General features: G+C 40.7%; 1 protein-coding gene across 1 annotated transcript; it reads right to left on the bottom strand.

Moving 5' to 3' along the window:
- Nucleotides 1–1,424: 1,424 nt before the first annotated feature.
- Nucleotides 1,425–24,677, bottom strand: nup43 (nucleoporin 43). The gene is made up of 8 exons (XM_060821370.1): nucleotides 24,540–24,677; nucleotides 17,927–18,049; nucleotides 15,541–15,618; nucleotides 15,052–15,214; nucleotides 12,152–12,287; nucleotides 11,122–11,273; nucleotides 4,657–4,779; nucleotides 1,425–1,818 (listed from the first exon to the last, which is right to left on the bottom strand). The coding sequence occupies exons 1-8, from the start codon at nucleotides 24,648–24,650 to the stop codon at nucleotides 1,595–1,597; spliced, it is 1,110 nt and encodes a 369-aa protein (XP_060677353.1). The 5' UTR covers nucleotides 24,651–24,677; the 3' UTR covers nucleotides 1,425–1,594.
- Nucleotides 24,678–24,688: the final 11 nt, after the last annotated feature.

Below are 24,688 nucleotides of genomic sequence, written 5' to 3'. Positions count from 1 at the left end.
CCCTCTACAAGGATTTCAGTGAGTCCCTCTCTCACTGCACCCCCCAGGTCATCTCCTCTGCACAGAAGCTCTTCAGCCACGTTCTCAAACAGACTCGTTACCTCCTTCCACCTATCCCACCTCCATCGCCCCTCCCCCTAGTCCCTCCTCCCTACCTTTTATCTCAGCCTGCTTGGCTCTCTCTCTCTTATTCCTGATGAAGGGCTTATGCTCGAAACGTCGAATTCTCTATTCCTGAGATGCTGCCCAACCTGCTGTGCTTTGACCAGCAACACATTTGCAGCTGTGATCTCCAGCATCTGCAGACCTCATTTTTTACTCGAAGATTTTAACCTACTGCGAATCCTCTTACAAGGATGCCTTCCTTGAAGAAGCTCTCTTCCTCCCTCTACAAGGATTTCAGTGAGTCCCTCTCTCACTGCACCCCCCAGGTCATCTCCTCTGCACAGAAGCTCTTCAGCCACGTTCTCAAACAGACTCGTTACCTCCTTCCACCTATCCCACCTCCATCGCCCCTCCCCCTAGTCCCTCCTCCCTACCTTTTATCTCAGCCTGCTTGGCTCTCTCTCTCTTATTCCTGATGAAGGGCTTATGCTCGAAACGTCGAATTCTCTATTCCTGAGATGCTGCCCAACCTGCTGTGCTTTGACCAGCAACACATTTGCAGCTGTGATCTCCAGCATCTGCAGACCTCATTTTTTACTCGAAGATTTTAACCTACTGCGAATCCTCTTACAAGGATGCCTTCCTTGAAGAAGCTCTCTTCCTCCCTCTACAAGGATTTCAGTGAGTCCCTCTCTCACTGCACCCCCCAGGTCATCTCCTCTGCACAGAAGCTCTTCAGCCACGTTCTCAAACAGACTCGTTACCTCCTTCCACCTATCCCACCTCCATCGCCCCTCCCCCTAGTCCCTCCTCCCTACCTTTTATCTCAGCCTGCTTGGCTCTCTCTCTCTTATTCCTGATGAAGGGCTTATGCTCGAAACGTCGAATTCTCTATTCCTGAGATGCTGCCCAACCTGCTGTGCTTTGACCAGCAACACATTTGCAGCTAGATTCAATGTAGGTCTAGATTTTCAACACACTCTCATCAGATCAGATTCCAAATCTGTGGCAAAGTTGAAAAACAACTTCTATAAATCCTAATTGGAAATTGACAGTGTGGGACCACCAGATGCTTAGTGTGGGGAGAAATATTTATTCAAATCAACAACTGGTTTAGTTCTGAAAGAGCTTTGTGCTTCTGGGTTCGCATCTTGCAACTTGAATTATGGAGGCTTAAAAAGCTTGCCCTTGGGCAAATGAGTTTTATAGAACTTAATCAGAGAAAACCATCATGCCTTGATATGAATTTGCTGTTAAAAGAAGTGGATGTAAGTCCAATTTTAGATAGTTGCGGTAAAAGACCAATGCTTTCAACCAAATATAAACCATGCAACTTTAATGATAACATTTAAAAAAAAATAAAGCACTATGTATTTGCGCTTGTCTTTGTGCCACACTCAGGTTGGCAAGTATTTGGTTTTAAAAATAACAGTACATGTACAAGAATTTACATTTGCAGTTTGTCAAGTTTTGTTGTATGATTTGCCCATCAGAGTACCAGATCATGGGTAATGTAGACAGCTTCTCCATCTGTTCCACATACTAACTGTTCTCCCACAACATCTAAGCTATTCACTGAAAGCACATAAGCTGACAGCAGGTTGCTGATATCCACTCTGCCTTTTGCAGCATCCATGGTGAGCCAGGCACAGGTCACTGATTGGTTTAAGTTGACATTGGCACCTGAGCCACTAATTGAGAAATTTCTTCTACCTAAGAAAATACAGAAAAGGAAAATAATGAGAACAATTATTACACTGAAACTTTTTCTACAGAACATTTACTGTTCAATGAACAATTTTTAGAACAACAATTGCTATTCAATTGTCCTGTGTCTCTACAATTTGGTCTCCCCATTGCAGCCAAGAGCTTGGTTTGTCTTAAAGTCACTGTATTGTTACATTTATATATACTGTCACACCAGCAACAAAAAAAAACACTTTCAATCTAGGAGCAGTTTCTAATTCAGAAAGTGAAGCAAGCAATGTAACTTCTGGATTGCTCAGAATCAGATACAGTATGTTACTGGTACAGTAGTATAGGAGATCACAGAATCAATCTCATAATTGCCATGATGCAGAAAGAAGTCTCTTGGACCATCATGCCTGGAGTAAATTCTCGAAAAAAAATGTTTTCAAATCTCACCACAGTAGCTGGAGAATTCAAGCTCAACGACTAAAATTTTGAAATTTAAAAAGCAATTGGAATTCAGATTTGGATTATCTGACTCCAGACTGCAACAATACAAGGTTTACAAGATGGTCAAAAATTTTGAACTATCTCTTTTATTTCAGTTAAAATGGAAGAAAGAAGAGGGTTCTGTGGCCTGGTCTGAATTCTACCCAATTACAAGCCTTGTGTCTTTGTTCTTAAAAAGGGACAGAAGTTGATTTACTGGGACAGAGGCGTGAAATTTCACATTTCTATTTACTGTTGATAAACTTTGAATCCTCAGAGAGGTGTTATGAGTGTCAGGTTTAATTGTTTAATCCCATCATAAGACATGAACGTCGCTGACAAGGTGAGAATTTGTTGCCAATCTTTAATTGCCCTCAAGTTGAGGGGCTTGCTAGGCCATTTCAGACAGCAGTCAACCACATTGCTGTTAGCTGGACCACGTCAGGTAAGGATGGTCAATTCGCTTGTCTACAAGGACAGTAGTGAACCAAATGAGTTTTTAATGACAATCATAGTCACCATCACTAAACACTAGTTTCATATTCCAGATTTATTACTCAAATTTAAATTCCACCAACTGTTGAGGTGGAGTTTTAACACAGGCCCCAGAGTATTAGTCTGGATCTCTAGATTATTCATTCAGTGACATCACTATGCCATCATCTCCAGAAGCAGTTGTATTCAAAACATTTTTTTAATTCCAAACTATGTCTAGAGGATAGCTAATTATCATTTTTACTTGGATATAACACCTATGAAATTTACATTTGAGGATTTGAATGAAGTTGAAAAGTGTGTCTGTCTTTGGCTTGACGAATTCTGCAATGTAACCTCTTATAAGGAAAGTCAATCCTGGATGAGAAAGTATCATGTTTGATAAGGAAACACAAAATGGGCCATCTGGAGTAGTGAATAGCTTTGGATTGGTTCTAGGAGAAGAAAATATCTACTCAAAGGGCAAAGAAATGACTTGCCTTGGTGTGGTATTATCAGTTGTCTTAAAGTCCCAAAATACATGTTTACTGTAGTTCACGTTGCCGATAAGGGCTCTGCATTGCTTTAAATTGCACATGTGCATACAAATGGTTTTGGGGGAAGAGCAGGTCATTGGGTGTGGGGCGATGAGGGTGTTTTTGCCACCCTCCCCTTACCATCTAACCTATAGGCCCTCCTGACTGAGGGAGTCACTCCTCCATCCTTTCTCCCCACTGCTGAATGCCATTTCAAATGCAAGAGTTTCCGTGCTCATGTGCAGTGCTGCATTTGCATATGACATAACACCACCTTATGTGGAATTTACATGTTATGTTTGTTATTGTGAACATGCACATTCCAGAATTAGTGTACATGCCTAGTTACCCACAGTTGGTGTTAGCAAACATTGCTACCTAAAAGTGTTTTGTCATTGTTTTAATTTTCTACAGTAAAAGTTTTAAAATTCAAAATCGCACTGTGCAACCTTTTCAATCAGTCATTGAAATTTAAAAAAATTATTAATATCAATAGGTATAGCAAGGCAGACAGTAATGTAACTGAATCAACTGCTGGATTAAAGGAACCCAGCAAGCCAGTCAGCTGTCAAATTGGTGGCTTTGCAGCACCTTCTTAGTACTTAACTCAATAACTTATGGGTAATCATGGATAGGAAATAAATGTTGGCCTGTTTGGTACAACCATATTATATTAATGAATGAAAAACTCAGCAAGAGAAGTAGAGAAGGGAAAGCAGGGTGGCAGGGCAAGCGCTAAACAAAGCAAGGAGAATGTGATAGTCTGCCTCCAGCTGCCAGAATTCCATTCTCAAACTCTTGATTTTGCTTTCCTGTTCAATACACTGCTTAAAATCTTGCTCAACTACCCTAGAAACTCCTTAGGCTTGATTCCAGATATTGATTGACAACGGCCCTATGGGGCACCCTGGGATGTTTTATAAAAAGTTAAAGGCAATACATAAATACGCTGGATAAGAAAAAGTGCACGTCAAAAGGGTGAGGCGCAGGAATTGAGAGAAAAGGGAACCTTTGTGTGAAAGATAAACAAGAGAGAGCACACACAACTGGATATTAAAATGGGGAAAAAAAGGCAAAGATATGTGTTTCCTCTGCATAAGAGAACAGTTCCAGCAATGTTTGAGGCCAAGTGCTAAAGTGAACTGTTATGGCAGCTCTCATTTTCCCTCTGAGCTGGGATATCTTGAAAGTAGGTTTTCATTACCCAAAGAATGAAGTCATCCTTTCAAATCGATGTACTTCTTTCCATTATTTTCCCCATCTACTTTAAAAAGAAACTTCACTTAACACCTACTGACCTGCAATAAAATATTGGATTGAATATCCTAAACAATGCCAGAAATAGCGATTTCTTGGTTCATACCTTGTTGAAGAAAGGAAGGCAGATCAGGAGTGGTAACAGAAGCATTCCAATGCCACAGCGATCCATCCTCAGAGCAAGTAAACACGTGGTCAGGGTTGGACGGGTGAAAGTGAACCTCCCACACTGTTAATTAAGTAGAACATACAATGAGAAGCTTGCACTCTTTTTAACCTGACAAGTTTGCAACAAATGAAATGCACCAGTGACAAACTACCACACATTGCACACAGAAGGATCAATTACTCAGTTCATTTATCACATGGTCATCACTTCTCTGAAAGACGCACATTAAGATTACCGTATAGAAGCAGGCCAGTCAGCTCATTGTGTTCAATGCTAGTTACTCCATTGGGCCTTTGAGATATTAAGATATTGTTCAGGGCCAGGACTAAGGAGGACATGTTTGAGGTAAATAAATTAACTTAGAGTTAAAACCAGGTCAGAGAAATAAGCAAGAATATTGTCACACGTGCAAGATTCAGAGACACGTGACTTACAAGGTGATCTCGTTGTGTAGAAGACTAACCCACTACTTAGAGGAAAAGGCATTTCTAGATTACATTTCATAACCTCTAAAAATGAATTTTTAGACAATGAACCACTGTGTTATCATTTGTCCCTTAGGGTGGTTGTAGAAGATCCTGAGGTACTATTTGAAAAGCAAGGAATTTCTTCCCCGTTGTCCTGACTAATAATTATCTTTCAACCAAAATCACTTGACAAATATGGTCATTTTCACATTGTTGAAATATAGCAGTCAATGTGAAAATGACCATATTTGTCAAGTGATTTTGGTTGAAAGATTAAATATTAGTTAGGACAACTGGGGAGAATTTCCTTGTTTTTCAAATAGTACCTCAGGATCTTCTACATCCACCCTAAGTGGCAAACGGGACCTCAGCTTAATGTCTCAACCAAAATTTAGCATGTCTAATGCGGCACACATCAGCAATGCACTCACGTGATGCTTAAATAAAAAGTGTTTAAGTTTCTGGAGCACAACTTCAATCCACGAATTAGAGGCAACCCGAGAAAATTATGTTGTGATGTTATCTGAAAACAAGTCAGGTTCTACATGCACACGAGTGACAACTGTTGTATCTTGACATTACTTCTCTACATCTTTGTAGTGTTGTATTCTGGAACGCTCTTTATTAATCTTTATTCAATCTTGTAATGTATTACTCTGTAAACAAATGCAAGGATATACCAATGAACTGAAATGGTGATGTGATTGGTTTAAAAAATGAAACTTGACTGTTTGGGTGCGCTTTAACACACCTCCTGGCATCACATTCTGAGGCAGGACTTATCCTTGGACTTTCTGGCTGAGGTACAGACAGCAGCATTATTATACCATAAGACTCTAAATTTCTTCATATATTTAAAATCAACCTGTAAGAATATATTATGACAGACCTCTAGAGCAGGGACTTGGAGACACACACACACACACACACACACACACACACAATCAGAACAATCCCTGTTTTTAATCAACTTGCTTGGACATATTATGACACAGCACCAGGATGCGCAAGATGTGAATTTAGACCTTCAGACCGAAGGGTAGGGACAATACCACTGTCACAAAAGCTCCAAAAGTCAAGAAGTGTCATAGAAGGTACTTAGAGTTAAACTCAATTAATGCCTTCCATGAGCAAATAGTTAAACACAGCTGATATACCATCAACATCCACTACCATTGATTTATTGTACTGCTTCTTTGACATACAGGGTATGCAGAGATATCATGCAACTAAATAACTGAAAGATTGAAGTCACTATTGTAACTTCACTTGGAGGCATTACTCCCAACTATCCCTACCTGAGGATCACTTGTGCTGAAATCCTCATTGTGGCTTTGATGTGTTTTGACTTGACTATTCCAACTTTGTCATGGCCAGCCTTCTACCTTGCAATCTCCATAAGTTGATTCAAAATTCTCATTGTCCCATCTTAACCTACACCATGTCCCATTTGTTCATCACTCCCATGGTCTCTGCCCGACACTAGCCTCCAGCAATGGCAAAACCAAGTTTTTAAAACATCCTTGCTTTCAAATCCTTCCAAGGCCTTGACTCTCCATAACTTTGTACCATCTTCCAGCCAAGGTTCTGTGCTCGTTTGCCTAGCATTTCTTGTGCATTTACGGCTTCAATCACTGCAATGATGAAGATATTTAAAGACTGTTCCTTTTTATTTTTAAAATTGTGATCAGAAATTGGAGAGAAATGTTTTAAAGCCAAGGATTGCTGAAGGATTATAGCAAGCTTTGAAAGCAAATAATGACTATAATTTCTATTTTAACAGTTGCTTGTTCTAGAAGTAGTTGAAATGTAGCTTGCAGATTGGCTGGAGTCGAAGGGTGTGTTCAAATAAAGATTCAGCCAGCAACAAGTAGCTGATTGATCTGTGGACTGATGGTTAGTCATCTATCGCAAAGGTCTTCTGCTTGCCAACAACTGTGATTGGCTCTCAGGTAACTGAACAGTTTGGGGCAATAACACAGTAATAAGCCATCAGGTCTTTAATAACTCAGGAGCTCTCTCTGCAGTAAAACCCATTGCCAGCTACAATATTCTTCCTTCAGCAGTTGCTGCAAGCTGTGACTTTTAATTCATGAGTCAGAGACTGTTTGTAAGTGTGAACCAACCAACAAACCTGTGCCTCCTGCAATCTAATGAGCACAGCTAGAAAAGAAAGACTGAGAAACACTTTTGATCAGCACAAGAACCATCTGAGGAAGGGTCACTGGACCAGAAACATGAATTCTGATTTCTCTTCATAGATGCTACCAGACATGCTGAGCTTTTCCAGCAATCATCTCAGTAGATTCTACGAATAGAGACCATGGGACTTGCTTTTCCAGTTTTTCTCTCTGTTCATAATATCTGTTTTCTTTTTCTTGTCTATGCCTACTTGTTTGCGTGAAAGATGGAGTTTATGCGGTCAGATTTTTAACTGGTAGAGTTATGCCAATGGTTGATAATTGTTTACCTAAAGTCTAGTTACTCATAATAATTAGTAATAGTATTAAGTACAAAAACTTGGTCCATGCTTTCTGTCAACTTGGCTCAAAAAAAATTGGGAAATTTTGAGCACTTCTCAAAATCTTCAAATTTTGTACTGATTCTGGGACATTACCACAGTGAGATGTGACAGTATCTTTATCTGTCTAGACCTTAAGCTCGCAATTCTTTCCTGAAAGCTTTCTGACTCTCTGGTATCACTGCCCTCCTTCTTCCTCAAACCTTGTAGCCAGTTCTTAATAGCTCATGTGGTTTGGTGTCAAAATTTTAACAATGCTTTTGAGGAGTGCTTTATGTTAATGACATAAATACACGTAGTTTACAACAGAAAACTTTGCGCACACACAATTCTTAATTTGGGACCAACCATGCTGGGACCATTGTAGCATCAACAGGGCAGGAGAAAAGGTTTCAAACTAAATATAAAAAGAGAGAAAGAAATCAAGTGAGGGGAGAAAGGGTAAATGGAAACACATAGCAATAGAGCAGGACTGCAATTTGATTAATGATTACAAAGGTGTTGCAGCCAAATGCAGGCAAATAGGACTAGTTTAGTTTGGGAACTTAAGTTGGACCAAAAGGTCTGTTTCTGTGCTGCATGACTCACTGACTCTAATTACCATCAGCAAGGAAAAGGTATGAGGAAAACTAGTGGACCTAAAGGTTGTCAAGTCACAAAAACCAGACAGTTTACATTTCAGGGTTTTAAAATAAGTTGCAGTACAGTTTGTAGATGCATTGATTATAATCCTGCAGGAATATTTAGATTATGGAAGGGTCCCCTTAGTTTGGGAAATAGCAAATAGAACATTGTTACTCAAGAAAGGACAGAGACAGAGTGTAAAGGAAATTATAGGGACGGTACTTGAATCCATTATTGAGGAGGTTGTAGCAGGATACCTAGAAAATCAGAATTTAATCAGGCGAACATGGGCTATCCGAAGGGAAATCACACTGAAAGCTTATTTGCCAAATAATACCAAGGATATAGAGGATGCTGCAGATGTGCTGCAGTTGAATTTTCAAAAGATGTTTGGCAAAGCACTTTTTGCAGCAATTGCTGATGTGGTAGAGAGGTGAGTTTTGAGAAGATTTGTAGCTCAGGTCAGGGTTCTGGATATAGGTTTGCTCACGGAGCTGGAAGGTTCATTTTCATACAATTCATCACCATACTAGGTAACATCGTCAGTGAGCCTCTGGACAAAGCACTGCTGATGTTTCCTGCTTTCTAAAAATATGTATGGGTTTCTTTTGGGTCGGTGTTGTCATTTCCTGTGGTGATATCATTTCGTATGGTGATGTCATTTCATGTTCTTTTTCTCAGGGAGGTGGTAAATGGGATCCAAGTCAATGTGTTTGTTGATAGAGTTCCAGTGGAATGCCATGCTTCTAGAAATTCTCATGCGTGTCTCTGTTTGGCTTGTCTTAGGATGCATGTGTTGTCCTAGTCAAAGTGGTGTCCTTCCTTATCTATATGTAAGGATATTAGTGAGAGAAGGTCATGTTGTTTATGGCTAGTTGATGTTCATGTATCCTGGTGACTAGTTTTCTGCCTGTTTGTCCAATGTAGAGTTTGTTACAGTTCTTGCATGGTATTTTGTAAATTACATTAGTTTTGTTTGTTGTCTGTATAGGGTCTTTCAAGTTCATGAGCTGCTGTTATGGTGTGTTTGTGGGCTACCGTGATGCCAAGGGGTCTGAGTAGTCTGGCAGTCATTTCCGAGATGTCTTTGATGTAGGGGACAGTAGCTAGGGTTTCTGGATGAGTTTTGTCTGCTTGTTTGGGTTTGTTGCTGAGAAAATCGGCGGACTGTGTTCATTGGGTATCCATCTGTTTTGGATACATCTGTTTTGAATCATCTGTACAGATGATTTTCCTCTGTACTGCAGTGTGGGGTGATTCGTTGAAATAATGTTCTGATGCAGCTTCGTTTGTGGATGTTGGGATGATTGTTTCTGTTCAGTATTTGGTCTGTATGTGTTGTTTTCCTGTAGATGCTGGTTTGAAGTTCCCCATTGGCTGTTTGCTCTACTGTGACATCTAGGAATGGCAGTTTGTTGTTGTTTTCCTCCTCTTTCGTGAATTTTCTGCCTAGAGGGTAACATTTCCACAGATAAAAGGATTGGTTTGCCAGTTTGAAGCAAAGGCATAAGTGGGTAATTTTCCAGTTGAAGTACACACAAAGTGCTGGTCAGCTGGTCTGGCAACATTATGGAAACGAACTGAATTAATGGTTCGAGTCTAGTACGACTCTTCTATGAAACTGAAGGGAATGATAATATGTTAGATGCGGTAAAAGTGAGGGGAGGAGGAACAAGTAGAACAGATTGCAAGGTTTCCAAGAGCAAGCAAAATGTAAAGGGTGTACTAATGATCATAGATCAGACCTAGAAAGGAGTAGGTATTAAGAGTATATACTAATGGGAAAAACCACATTTAAGGGCAAGCCCAAGCACGTGTATGTGGAAAATGAGGTGTTGTTTCTTGCGACAGAAGAAATGTTCCGCAAGGTGGTCACCCAGTCTACACTTGATAGATAGATCAGTATGGAAGTGTGTGCTTGGTTTGTGGGGCACTGGCATCAATACTGGGATAATCATGATTGCATAACCAGGAAAGTAAAGAGGGTATTAACATAAATAGTGGAGGTAAGGAATCAAATTTGAGATAACAGAGTACAGACAAGGCAAGACAGAAGGGTATTGATATGGAAAATAAACAGACCATAACAGGAAGAGACAGAGTATAAATGCAAGAGTAAATCAATAGATAAGGCTAGAAGTTAGAAAAATAACAATATGACAAAACTAAAGACCCTATACCTGAACGCATGTAACATTCAAAACATAACAGATAAAATGAAAACTCAGTTGTGTACATTACAATGAAGTAGGAAAACTCCTTGACATAAAATCACCAAAAAGCTATCAGTTGTCATTAATAACTTAACCAATGGTAATTGTACTCTACCATTGGCGTATGTGCAAGTAGGGTCAATGATTTACGATTTATGCATTTTGGATCCGTTTGACAATGCTGATATTCACATTGCATGTTTCCTCCTGATCATCATTCATCTCACCCACTGAGCATATTCTATTTTTTGTCTTCATGCAGGCGTCTAGTTTCCCCTTAAATACATTTATAGCATTTGTCTCAAAATCTCCAGTGGTATCTCATTCCATATTCTTACCACTCTAAATAATGGCACTTCTGAAAATAATTCAATGAAATATAAATGCATTTCTACTATATAGCCTCCATGTTAATTCTGGATCAATGCCCAATCATTTGCCCTATCCTTCCCAAACAGTCTGAAAAACAGGACTGATGGAAGTGATTTTAAAACGCGCAAGTTCATCAGAGATCAAAAACTAGAACTCAAAATTCAACATGTTAGAAGGTGGGAAATATAACACAAAGCAAACATACTTTCTGCAGAATGAGCATCCAGTAAAGAGATGGGTATACTTCCTTGTCTGACATCCCAGATACAAAATGTTCCATCCTGTCCACCTGTCGCTACTATGTGCTGCTGGTTTGGATGTCTGTCTACACAGTGCAGTGGCACCCGATCACCCGTCCTGGGAATCAACAAACAGTGAAATTAACAAGAAATTATACAAAGAATAAGTGGAAACTTAATAATTTTTGTGCTATAGCAACCATCGTTCCAGACTAACTGGAGATCTTAAAATAATGAAAAGATTTCACAGGGTAGTTATGGAGAAAATATTAATACTAATATTAGTTGTAAAATATTAAGATCCAGGTACATAATTGTAAAAATGGTATAGCTTTCAGAAATGTTTAAAAAACTGATTCAATCTTTTCTAGTTGATGTTACACATTTGACACTGGCTAAAGCTTCAGTGATTTATCCAGTACTAACTGCAGAAGCTAAAAGGCTTAAGGAACTGTGTCTTCAGTCTTCAGAATGAAGGGTAAGCCTCCAATCTCCTTTCATGATGAATGTCTTTGAAAGGTTGCAAGCAGGGGTAGGTAATACATTGACTTGTACACAATTGCATTTTCCTGGAACAGTGAGAGCAAAAGCAGACACCACCAAGCACCCAATGAGTTCTGAATTAAGGCACAATTGTTTGACAACAATGTTTTGATTGGCTCTTAACCAGGTCTTATCCTAAAAAAAAGAGAGACTGGACTCAAAATATTAACTATTTTTCTCTCTCCACAATACTGCCAAGTCTGCTGAGTTTCTCCAGCATTTTCTGTTTTTGTTCCAGATGTTCAGTATCTGCAAAATTTGCCTATATTTGAAGTATAAAAGTTCTTCTGTCTCTCTCCTCACTACCATTTGATTTTGAAGAATGCAGCAGATACTCAGTGTTCCGAAATGTCGAGCATTGCAATTGAATATGTAAATTTTCTGTTTTGTTGTACACTGTCTTGCATCATCAGTTTTGTAAAGAGAAGACAAAATAACAATGGTTGAACTTACAAAGAATATATCTGACGAGGTTTATTTCCTGGCTGTCTGAAGTCCCAAATTTTCAACTGTCCTATTGAGTTGACTGTCAAAACTTCTGTAGTTCGCAGGAAGGTGACTGCATTCAGTGAACTGCTATCAGCATTGTCTGGAAGGAGAAGGGGTAATAAGCCATGGTTATACAGTCCATTGTCAAAGCCTCATACACTAAATTGAAGACAAGCTTGCAAAAGTCATTGTCACGGTTGACAACTAGTAGTGACTTGTCAGACAGGCAAATTGTTTGAAGTATGTTTTACATACAAAAGGTTTTAGAGCAGTATCAGAGATGTCACAAAATCTCTAGCAAGAGCTAAGCCTGAGGCAGAGTGCAACAGACAGAGAGAGAAAGAGAAATCAAGCATGGCATCACAGGGAAAGAGGCAAGCGATTGGTGTGTGAATAGCAACACTTAAATAGTGAAAATAAAGTATCTATTCACATTTTGAAAAACATCTGATTGGCTGTAGTAGAGTTATTAAAATTAAATAAATTAACACATAATAAAGACAGCAGATAAATTCCAACGCCAGTGTGATCCACATCAGATACAGCTATAGTAGGTGTCTGCTGCTATGGATGTTTGGCTCAGTTTAATCAGCTGGATTGTGACGATGCTGTCACTTTAACAAGGGTATTTTGTCCTTGGGTTATTTTCCAAGAGAGGTTGTAAGGGCAGAGGTGCAGTCTGGAAAGACTGTAGTTTAATAATGGCAGGGGCATGGCTAGTTCTTCCAGTTCAAGTTTTTTTTCTTGTTTGGTTTAGCCATAACAGTGAGAAGCTGCTGCAGTCCGGAGAAAGGTTCCATGTTTCAGCAGATGATTTTTGACTGGCTTCTCTCTCTGAAATCTCTCCTGCCTGAAAGAACTTGTGTTCGGGAATTGGAACAGCTCCTTAGTTAAGTTACAGTAACGACTCGGTTGAGTTTTCAAGTAGTTAAGTTATTCTAAATTTTGTTTTCTTTTGCTGGTGTTTCAACTGTAGTGTTTAATTAAACTCAGTGGTCTGACCAACTGCATCACACCTGGAATATCCACTTCACATCTACCTCTAAAACAAAGAAAAAGAGTTAGGAGCTAGGCTACCTTCTTTACATATTTTGAGGGGGGTCTGGCCTGGTCCATAACAAGAAGCTGCGGTCAGTCAGCAACATTATGGAGTGAATAAGGACCTCATGCAGTCATATAGGGACAGGGCTAGCTTCATGGGAGCAGATTAGAACTGTTTTTTGCTGTGCTGTTGGGTGAGTCTCTTAAGTGCTTAAAGTCTTTTCTGTTCTTAACTTTTAACGTAGCATTGTGGTAAAATTAATAAAATTGATAGAAGGCAACAATAAAAGTGAATGAATAATGAAGTAAATAATTAAGGTTCATTAAGAATGGCAATTCAGGTGATATGTCAAGGTTACAGCATGTGGGAGCTCCTGGATGCTATTGTGATCCAGGGCAAAAATGCTAACGGTCAACATGTTTGAAGATCAAGCACCTTTAGCTCAGAGTTTGAGAGGCACTGTGATACATAAAGCGAGCATGACATTTACCTAGATTCTTTGTCCTGAGGAACTTGCATCACTTAGAATAGGGTCAGTGGTTGGGGACAGGAGGGTACGACTGTGAATAAGGGGACCCAGAAGGCCAAAAGGTAGAAGTGTCAGCCTGTGCATCATCCAGTAGGGATCCTACCACCTTATTTGGATGAAAGCAGGGACTGCAAAGTGGATGGCCAAACTGACTGTAAATGATACTATTCATATCTGGAGAACTAACAAGAATTGTTGTGGTAGTAGTTGAAGGTAGAAAAATAGATTTAAAAATCAGTTTACATAAAAATACATTGGGTGATTTGGTGTTTAAAAAAAAAAGCATTTTCGTTTGTAGAAGAGCGCTTCTGGATAGATATTTAAATAACAATCAAATTGGCCCAGTTGAGGAGTTCACAGGAAGCTTTTGAAATAGCTTTTTAGAGCAGCATGTTCTAAGGCCAATCAGATAGCAGTTTATATTAGTTTTCCTTTTGTGCAATGCAACAGGATTAGTTAATAATCTGAGAGTAATGGTACCCTTAGACATCAGTGACCTGGTATTGTACAACAATATAGGATTAACTAATGAATTTGCAGTGGATGCATACCTCCGTCGCAGCGACCAATATACTATTTGTTTCATATTCAATTTGAGGGAGCTAAGGATGGATGGAAGACTAGGATTTTAAGCGAAGTTATGGGATGATGAACACAGCGCTGGCTAAAGTAGACTGGCAAATTGGATTAACTGACTGCACAATGGAGATACTAAGGACAGGCATTTAAGAGGATATTCAGAATATACAGAATAGACTCATTCCAAAGAGAAAGACAAATTCCAAAGGGAGAACATTCGATGCATGGATAACTAAAAATGTTATGGAAAGTATTAATCTCAACTACAAAGCAAATAGTTACGCAAATATAAATGCTTACTACCCAACCTGCTCCCCCACACCACGTCTCCCCTGCCATCTCAGACTCTGTCTTTGTCCTGAGGTCCTACCATCTACCTCACCCAACCCAAATACCTCGGTCTCCATCCTCACATTGTGTTTTAGCCCTCAAGAACCTCAAATGCACCCTTCCATTATGAAGCACGCACCATCGCATCCTAGCCACCCTTGCAGACCTACCTGCCTGGAGGTGGGAGAGACATTATCTTATTGTTTGGCAGCCAACCTACACAAAGCAGAGCCCCACGTTTCCAAAATTACAACAGCAACACTTCAAAAGTATTTTGTAGTCTGTAAGGTGTTTAGGGACATTTGGAAGTCCTGAAAGGCATTATATAATCTCAAGGTAGCTTTATCAAGAGCGTAAAATTTTAAAAATTTCCTTTGCACCCACCTATAGTCCGCACAGGTTCCTTTTGGTCAGCTTGTAAGTGGTTAATCCGACCATCCTCCCCGACAGAGATGATCTCAGGGCCATTACAGACCAGGCTGGTACAGGGAGCGTTACTGTGGGAATGGTAGTGGGCACGCTCCCATTCCTGAAGGATTGAAAGTTTCTGTGGTGGTGGTGGTAGTGGTGGGGGCGGGGTTGGTGCAGAAAATACAAAAATTAGTGCATGAATTAGGCCAATGACACCAAGGGCCACTTGAAAATATGGTAAAACCAAAATGTGTTGTTTTGAAGAATGATTTACATCCATTTTGAAACTGTAAAGGATGGGCATTTTTTCATTTCAGTAACTGATCATACTCTACAAAATATATTAAGATCAATATCATGACACTTAATGAAGTAGAACAGGAGAACATTGAACAAACTTTCCCTCTGCAAATTCCTTAATTCTTTAAATAATGTAAAAACTTCCATGTATAGTTTCTTTACCTGGTCATTCAGATGACAACGGAATAAAATGACACTTCCTGTAGAAGAAGCAGTAATAATCCTTTCCTGATCCAGAAACTATAAAAGAAGGCAAGTCATAATTAATCCTATTACTAGTTGACTTCAGACTTAGAGGAAGAAAGTTGAGAACGAGAGAAAAATATTACATCAGAAAACTAGAAAAAAGTATGCAGTACATAATCTAAGATGGGATTCACATAATCATTAGGCCCTTGGTTTCAAATTTCTGTAGACATTGGGCATTCCTTATACATGGTTACAGTTGGTTCTGCTACAAATCATATTTTTTCAACATGAATAGACTTTAACACGATTGAAGAATTTAGACTGTTATTTGTGGAACGCGAACTTTTCTTACCTGTATTGGCCATTAACATGATTCTGACCCCATTAGTTTAAATGGTGCCGCTATTACGCAATTTTCTTATAACACGAGAATGGAATTATCATGATATATTAGAACAGAGTAGTTTTTCAGTTCAAATACTTACGAGTAGAAACAGAGAGTCGACTTTTTAAAAATATTCTTTTGTGGAATGTGGGTACTGCGGAAAAGGCCAGTTGTTGTTACCCATCCCTAGATAAGATGATCCATTTTCTTTAATATCTGCTGTCCATCTGGTTAGACACAACCAAATGGTTTGTACAACCATTTCAGGAGTGAAGGTCAGAGTCAATCAGATTGCTGTGTCTGGAGTCGCACGCAGGCCAGATGGGTAAGGATGGCAGGTTTCTTACTGATTTTTCTGATAATGATCATAGTTTCATCATAGCATCGCTGAGATTAGGTTTCAGTTCCAGATTTATTAACTAATAAAATTTATTAACCAACTCAATGTACATTCTACGAGCTTTTGTGGTGGGATCTGAAGGAGCATTAGCCTCCACTTGGCCTTGCTGCTTCACGGCTTCTCACATCCCCGATGGATTTTATTTGTGGGAATTCAAAGGGCTGTTCTACATGTATTGCACTGGAAAACACTTTGGCAATTTAATTTCAGCAATGGCTTGGCCCAGATTTATCACAGAGCTTATTGTTGAGATTAAACAAAAAGAAGAACTGATGATAAAGAACAGTTTTCTGGATTTTTAAGAAAGGAAAGTCAGTTATATATTTAAATAGCATCTGAAATTCTATTCAACAGATTTGGAAGTGTCTATATGGAGATAGAAGACCAAATGGCTGTCACCTAAGCTGTCAGCCATTCCCTCAGTGCTCTTCAAGAAATGAAACCCATTAACCTTGCCACCTGTAACTAAGAGGTTACATTCACATTGCGTGGATGACTCTTCCTTACTTTTAAAGGTGACCTTCTTGCCTAGACAAAGCCAAGAATTTGGTATATAAAAAAAAACTATCTCAGCTCCAGGTCTTATGTGCCTATGTGGGTACAGTAACATTGGTCGATATTATGGCAACACTTAACTCTGCATAGTTACATCGCTATTCATAATCAATGCTATTTACCTCTGTCAGATTCAAGATAAGATGTCAAGACTTTATGCAACATCCAGAAATCATTTTGTCCTTGGAACATATTTCTCTGGATTGGAAGGATTGGATAACCGTCCCATCCAGTGTGTTTAAAGACTGCATTACTGGAAATTTTTTTGGAGTAGGGAGATTGTAGGAAGGTGGATGGACGTGTTGGTTGATGCAATGAGGCTTCTCCAGAAAGTTGCAGAGAACTCGAGGAATTTGGTTGTGAGGAAAGATTGAGACTGTTCTACTTTTATCATCGAAAGTTAGGTGATCAAACTAGTGTTATTCTAAAACCAGAGACTTTGATAAAGTCGAGGAGAAAAATCTCTCTAGTGAGTGGGCTAGTAACTAGGGTTCGTAATTCAAAAATCATTGAGAAAATATCTGGAGAGGGAATGTGGAGAAATGTTTTTGACTCAATTGTCAGGATCTTTTTGAAAAGGCAATGGATGCTGATGTATGAATAATTTCAAAAAGGTGTTGTTCAGGGCTCAGAGGACAAGGAACCTACAAAGATGACAGGGAAACATGTAGGGATGTTGGGTGAAGCACAATTCTCCTTTGAAGAATCAGAACAGGCATAAATAGCTTCCTTGTGTATTGCAGATTTTCATGATTCTATGAATAAATTAAAGCTAAAAGTTCTGCCCAGTTTTGATTCACTTTGGTCCAATGGTGTCAGCTTTCATCTTGTAACCAACACAATTTCTTCAATGAAAGTTCAACACAGGTTATACCATGTGACTTCGAAAATAATACCAGTTACTAGTGGATTGTTGCAACAGTATTTAAATTGGAATCTGGTTGGGGTGGGGTGGGGGAAGGAATATGAGTGAAGCAAGCTGTGCAGTCTTTATAAAGCTTTACTACAACTTTCGTTACCTGTAGATCCATCACGTCACCTTGGTGGTTGATCGAACACAAGGGCTTAGGGTCCTCCAAGAACAGCTGATCTGTTTCAATGCCTTCAACGTTAGTTGTTTCCCAAAGGCACACTTTGTTTTGCTGCATGGGAGGAAGTGCAAAAATTTGCATTTTAGAGATTTCAGAAAAAAGACCTGTTTCAATTACCACCCTTAATAAGTCTGGACCAAGTGTGTGGAACTGACTGTAGAAACAGTAAAAACGAATTCTGTAAACCCCAAGTGAGAGGCAAGAGATGAACGTACGAGAACAAAATAATGAATTATGGCATTTTCCTCTGAATAAGAATCCATTCAGCCCATCACAGCAATGCTGGTTTTTTGAAAGTGTTGTCCAGTTAGTCCCACTTTCCCTGCTCTTTCCTTATAGCCTTGTACACTTTTCCTTATTAAAATGTTTATCCAATTGCCTTTGGAAATTTACTACTGTATTAAATCTATGCCACCACTTTGTCAGGTAGTGCATTCCAGATCTTACTGCCTTGCATAAAATCAAATTCTCATTCTCCTTCTGATTCTTGATAAACATCTTAAATTGTGTCATCAAATTACCAGCTATGCTACAATTGAAAACACTTGCTCTTTATATACTTTATCAGAATGTTACATAATTTTGAACTACTCCACTCAATCTCCGTGTGTTCCTTTTTGCTCCAAGAACAATCCCAGTTCCTGCGGATTCTTTGCATAAAATGAAGGCTCTCAACCTTGATACGAGTCGAGTAAATCTCCTCTGTATCCTCTCCAAGCTCTGTATTCATTCCCCAAGGTACAATATCCAGATTTTAAAACAAATCACTCCAATGATCTATAATAGCATTTCCAGAACAGAAAGAAAGTAAGAGACTACTTAGACCAACACCTGGATGGTATTCCCTTTGAACTCTCATTTGGATTAATGGCTTCTAGTTTCAGAATCCCTCTACAGGTGAAAATATTTTCTCCACATCTATCTTGTCTAACCCTTTCATTATTGTAAAAACCTATCAGGTCACACAGAAGAGAAGTCGAGTCGAAAAGTGTGGTGCTGGAAAAGCACAAAAGGGCAGGCAGCATCCAAGGAACAGGAGAATTGATGTTTTGGGCATAAGCCCTTCATCAGGAATGTTTTGGGGGGGGGGGGGGGGGGGGGCTTGAAGGGGAAGATAGCTGGGAAGGTGATATGCAGATGGAGGTTAGGTTGGGTGGGGGGACGATGGTGATAGGTCAGAGGGGAGGGTGGAGGGGATAGGTGGGAAGGAAGATGGACAGGTAGGACAGTTCAAAAGAGCAGTGCCGGGTTGGAGAGTTGGGCCTGGGATAGGGGAGGGAGAGATAAGGAAATTGGTGAAATCAACATTGATGCCTTGTGGTTGAAGGGTCCCAATGCAGAAGATGAGGCTTTATTCCTCCAGGCATAGATGGCTTGGATTTGGTGGTGGAGGCAGCCCAGGACTTGGAGTAGGAGGGGGAGTTGAGGTGGTTGGCTGCAGAGTGATGGAGTTGTTTGGTGCACGTGTTCCAGAGATATTATCCCAATGTAGAGGAGACCACATCAAGACAACAGAACAAAGTAGATAGGATGTTTGGATGTGCAGGAAAATCTCTGCTGAATGTGGAAGGATCCTCTGGGGCCTTGGACAGAAGTGAGGGGTAGGTGTGGGTGCACGTTTTACACCTCTTGTGGCAGCAAGGGAAGGTACCGGGAGCAGAGGGTCAGTTAGTAGGGGCATGGACCTAATGAGGGAGTGGTTTCTGTGGAATGACGATAGGGGTGGGGTGGGAATTAAATCTCTGGTGATGGGGTCTGATTGTAGGAGGCGGAAATGGGGGATGATATGCGTTGTATCAAGGATAGAACCCCTCCCTCGGTCATCACCTTCCATTCCACTAATCTCTGGAAACAATGCATCATCCTCTGTCATCTCCACCACCTAAAATCAGACCCCACCACCAGAGATATATTTCCCTCCCCACGCCCCCCGCTAACGCATCCTCTACCCCTGGCACCTTCCCTTGCTGTCACAAGACATGTAAAACGTGCATCCATACCTCCCCTTTCGCCTGCATCCAAGGCCCCAAAAAGGATCCTTCCACATCTGGCAGAGATTTTCCTGCACATCCACATCTCTCTCACTTACTGTGTCAGTTGCTCTTGACATGGTCTCCTCTACAGTGGGGACACAGGGCGCCAACTTGAGGAATGTTTCAGGGAACATCTCTGGGATTCATGCACCAAACAACCCCGCTGCCCCATGGCCGACCACTTCAACTTCCCCTCCCACTCCGCCAAGGACATGCAAGTCCTGGGTCTTCTCCACCACCAAATCCAAGTCACCCAATGCCTGGAGGAAGAATGCCTCATCTTCTGCCTTGGGATCCTCCAAACACACGACATCAACGTCGATTTTACCAATTTCCTCATCTGTCCTCATCCCAGACCCAAGCCTCATGAACAGTCCTACCTGTCCATCTTCCTTCCCAACTATCCACTCCACCCTCCCCTCCGAGCTATCACCATCACTCCCCACCTCCATCTTCCTATCGCCTTCCCAGCTACCTTGGCCCCAAGCCCCACTCCCTTACCTACGAGCCCCCTTCCCTCCTGCATTCCTAATAAAGGACTTATGCCTGAAACATCAAATTTTCCTGCTCCTCGGATGCTGCCTGACCTTCTGCGCTTTTCCAGCGCCACAAGTTTCAACTGACTCTCCGGCATATGCTGTCTCCTGGTCACAAGAGAATCCCAGCCTATTCAACTTTTTTTAAATGGGTATGACCTCTCAACTCTGGTGTTTTACAGTCAAACTTTTTTTTTGCATCTTAACCAGCGACTCTATCCTTTTAATAACAGAGACCAGAACTGTGCACAATGCTCCAAATGTGGTCTAACCAAGGTTGTATACACCTTTCATATAAACTTCTCTGCTCATCAGTTCTCTCTCTAAAACCAACCCCATGATTTGTTTTTTCCTAATGCCTTGTTAATCTGTTGCTACTTTTAACAATTGTGTTTGCATTCTCTTATCCTTGCACTTATTTAGACACAACACTTGTAAGGAAAATGTGACCTCCTTATCCTTGATGTGAAAGAGCACCTTACATTTGTGTATGATTGATGAAAAGTGATGAGGACAATTGTGGCATCTGAAAGACCCTAGCTTTGTACCAGCAATACACAGTGGAGTCTGACTCATTAGTTTTGCTCTTCGAATAAGAGCAGGAGAATCTTTCAACAGCTGTCTTCCTGATTGAGCAGCCCTTTTGGGGATCTATCTTGTTCACCATGTTCAGAGAAGGGGCTAGAAAAGATGCCCTGTAAATAATTTGTTCAATCACCAATCTGGCTGAAAATACACATACAATGGGATCTTCTACTTGCAGTTTGAAAACCAAAGTCAAACCCAATCTTAGAACCTTGAATATATGAACCCTCATGGATTACCAACAAAACAATTGTCTGGATTGAAGAACTGCCCTTGTTGCTGTAAACTCAGGCACTTTAATCTCAACCATCACTGCTCTACAGAAGTCTCAAAGGCAACTGATGGAAGAAGGATATGGGGGAAACCAGAGAATCAACCCATGTCAAATGGAATTGGATTCACAAATCAAGAACAAACTCATTAACCAATGCTTGGAGATTCCTGTCGGCTTCAATGATTGCCTCATATCTCTCCATCTAAAACTTGCCAAGAACCAACTCTGCTCCAACCCTTAATGCCATAGATGAGTCCAAAGAAGTTTCTGTTCCCCGCTGGACACCAACATCTGAGGAAGATAAAATTATTGTCCTTGAGGACATGAATGTTTGTGTTGGAAAGAACACAACTCTCAAAGGACCTTTGGAAAAGGATTTAAGGAGTGCAACTCTGACAGGATTCTCTTGCTCACCAAATGTACATCACAAACACATTGTTATTCTAAAAAGATAGGTTCAAGACTTCATGGAGGCATCCATGATCAAAGCACTAACACATGACCCATTATGTCATCATTCAATCCAGAGACCAAAAAGGATTACCAAAGTGATGAACAGTGCAGACGACTGCTGGACAGACCACTGACTCTCCCCTCCAATGTCCATCAAATGCTACCAGAAGCAGTTGAAGATGAAGAAACAGGAATAGTCAGGATTCCAGTGCAGATTTTCAAACTTGGAGATGACATGTAAGCTCTACTCCTCCATCAACTCTTCTTGAAAATCTGGACAAAGACGAGATCCCTGTCAATATAAGGGATGCTGCCATCACTATAATCCTCAAGAAAGGAGACAAAGTGGACTTGGAACTACGAGGAATCTCCCCTTGTTCCATCACTGGAAAGAACATTGCCTGAATCCTCATTAGATGCCTTCTCCCAGCCTCAGGAAATTCTTTCTGAAAGCCAGTGTGGCTTCTGACCAAAGCGTGGAACTGTTGACATGATTTTTACTCTCAGCAACTCCAAGAAAAATGCCAGGAACACCACTTTACATGGTCCTCCTTGATTTGACCAAGACTTCTGATTCAGTCAATCGGGACGTGTTATGGATGTCACCGGCAAGGCTGATCGTCCGGTGAAATTCATCAACATCTTACATCTCCATGATAAGATATCAGTAATGAGTCTCTGACAGTAATATGACAGAATCCTTTGAAGTCATCTCAGAAGTCAAGCGGGGATATATCATCACTGCCCTTTATTCCATCTTCATCAATGTGATTCTTCTCCTGGTCACAAACAAGCTTCCTAGCAATGTGGACATTGCCTACAGGATGGATGGAAAACTTCTTAAACCCAACAATTTAAATCCAAGAAAACATAACTGATCTCACTTCTGGAACCTCAGTCTACAGATGACAATGTCATCTCCACACTCTCAGAACAGAATCTTCAAACTTTATTTAATGTCTCTGAAGAAGAATCTGAAGAATTAGTTTCAACCTGAATTTTCAAATCCTTCGCTGATCTGTCCCCCAGTCAAGTTCCATCCATCCCTCCATTAAGGTTAGTGAAGAAATCCTCCCAAATGTGAAACATTTCCATTATTTATGAAGCTAACTCTCATCTGTGGCTAACATAAATGCAGAGATGCAACATCACACCCAACCTGCAAGTCCCACTTTTGAACAACTAAGGATGAGACTATTCAATGTCTGTGACATCCGTGCTGATACCAAGATCCTTATGCATATTCCAGTTCTGTTACCTCTTCTAGATTGCTCCGAAACTTGGATGATATGTAGATGCCACCTTAAGACGCTGGAGAAATATCATCAACACTGTCTGAGATGGGAGTCTCCATATCTTCCAGGAGGACGGGTGTACTAACGTCAGTGTCCTTGAAACAGTTAATAGCATCAGCAACAGGCCACAATCATCCAAAACCAATTCCGTTGGGCTGGCCACATGCTTAAGATGTCAGAGTTCTGACTGTCAAAGCAAATCCTCTTCATCCAGTTAGAGGAAGGCCTTTGAATAAAAGGAGGACAAAGGAAGTGTTTCAAAGTCTCCTGAAAGTGGGTTTTGAGAAGATTTGTAGCTCAGGTTGAGGTTCTGGATGTATGTTTTCTTGCTGAGCTGCAAGGTTCATTTTCAGACATTTCGTCACCATATTAGGTAACATCATCAGTGAGCCTCCAGATGATACACTGGTGGCATAGGCACCAGTGGGCCATGCCATCAGTGCTTCATCCGGAGGCTCATTGATGATGTTATCTAGTATGGTGATGAAACGTCTGAAAACGAACCTTCCAGCTCAGCGAGCAAACCTACATCCAGATCCCCTGAAAGCCTACATCATGAAATGCAACACAGATGTTAACACATAGGAAACCATCGTTCAGAAGACACGGACTTGGTGGAAACTCCTGTATGAAGGAACACAATTCTTCAAGAACACGATCAGCAACAGGGGTACAGAAAAGGAACTTGAGAAAACAATGGCAATGATTTGAAGGTCAAGGACCACTTCCATCTTCTAGAAACACCTGGCAAATATGTGGTCAGAGATGTAGCTCTAGAATTAGGCTCATCAGCTATGCAAGGACCCACAAAACTCATGATTGATGGTCACAGAATTTCCTATATTGATAACCACACTTGTCAGCAAGTACTCGTCCACAACTGTACTTCATTTGCTGTTTGTGTAGTATTTATTTTCTGTATTTTCTCATTTACCCTTACCTCTCCATTGTCAAATTTGGTGTCACGTGCAGGATTTGAAATTGGTCAGTCCTTTCATCTCTTAATTCATATTGTTTGTAATATTGATCCCAGGATCAGGAAAACCACTTCCAAAGTGCCTTTAATCGCGCTTTCTTGCGTCTTACCAAACTAGCTTGGTATCCATTCTTTTGGTTTAAAAAAAACATTGTGTGTGAATGAGTGAGTGAGAAGAGGATCCCGCATGCATTCTATTCAGATTCATTCCTGCCCAGGGACCCCTGTCTTTCCTCTTCCCTCGGGGGCCTCTCTCTTCCACTCACCGCCTCTCCGTCCAATTCCATTCCCTTTTCCCCCCCATTTTTGTTCCCATCTCCTCCTCTCCCGGATGACCATGCTGTGCACTTGCCCTTCACTCAGCCTCCGGGCCGCCGCTCTCTGCTCACCTCAGCATCCCAGGATCCGGTGGCGAAGTATTCGGGGAGCTGCAGGCTGGAGCCGGACACCGGGAGCCAGCGAACCCGGCTGATCTTGTGCGAAACAAACCTACCCTCCATGACAGCGGACAGAGCCGTGACTCTGGGGCTGGCAACTT

Source organism: Hemiscyllium ocellatum, chromosome 3 (genome assembly GCF_020745735.1).
Source record: "Hemiscyllium ocellatum isolate sHemOce1 chromosome 3, sHemOce1.pat.X.cur, whole genome shotgun sequence".
Lineage (NCBI taxonomy): Eukaryota > Metazoa > Chordata > Chondrichthyes > Orectolobiformes > Hemiscylliidae > Hemiscyllium > Hemiscyllium ocellatum.
The sequence above is the reverse complement of the archived record's forward strand: the minus strand, read 5'-3'. Positions and strand labels throughout refer to the sequence as shown.

Excerpts from the sequence above, each read along its gene's own strand:
- nup43 (XM_060821370.1), bottom strand. The coding sequence starts at position 24,650 with ATGGAGGGTAGGTTTGTTTCGCACAAGATCAGCCGGGTTCGCTGGCTC. Across the intron at positions 15,619-17,926 it reads GTGACGTGATGGATCTACAG|TTTCTGGATCAGGAAAGGAT; the intron begins GTAACGAAAGTT and ends CTTCTTTTATAG. Across the intron at positions 4,780-11,121 it reads GGATGCTCATTCTGCAGAAA|TGTGGGAGGTTCACTTTCAC; the intron begins GTATGTTTGCTT and ends CTTAATTAACAG.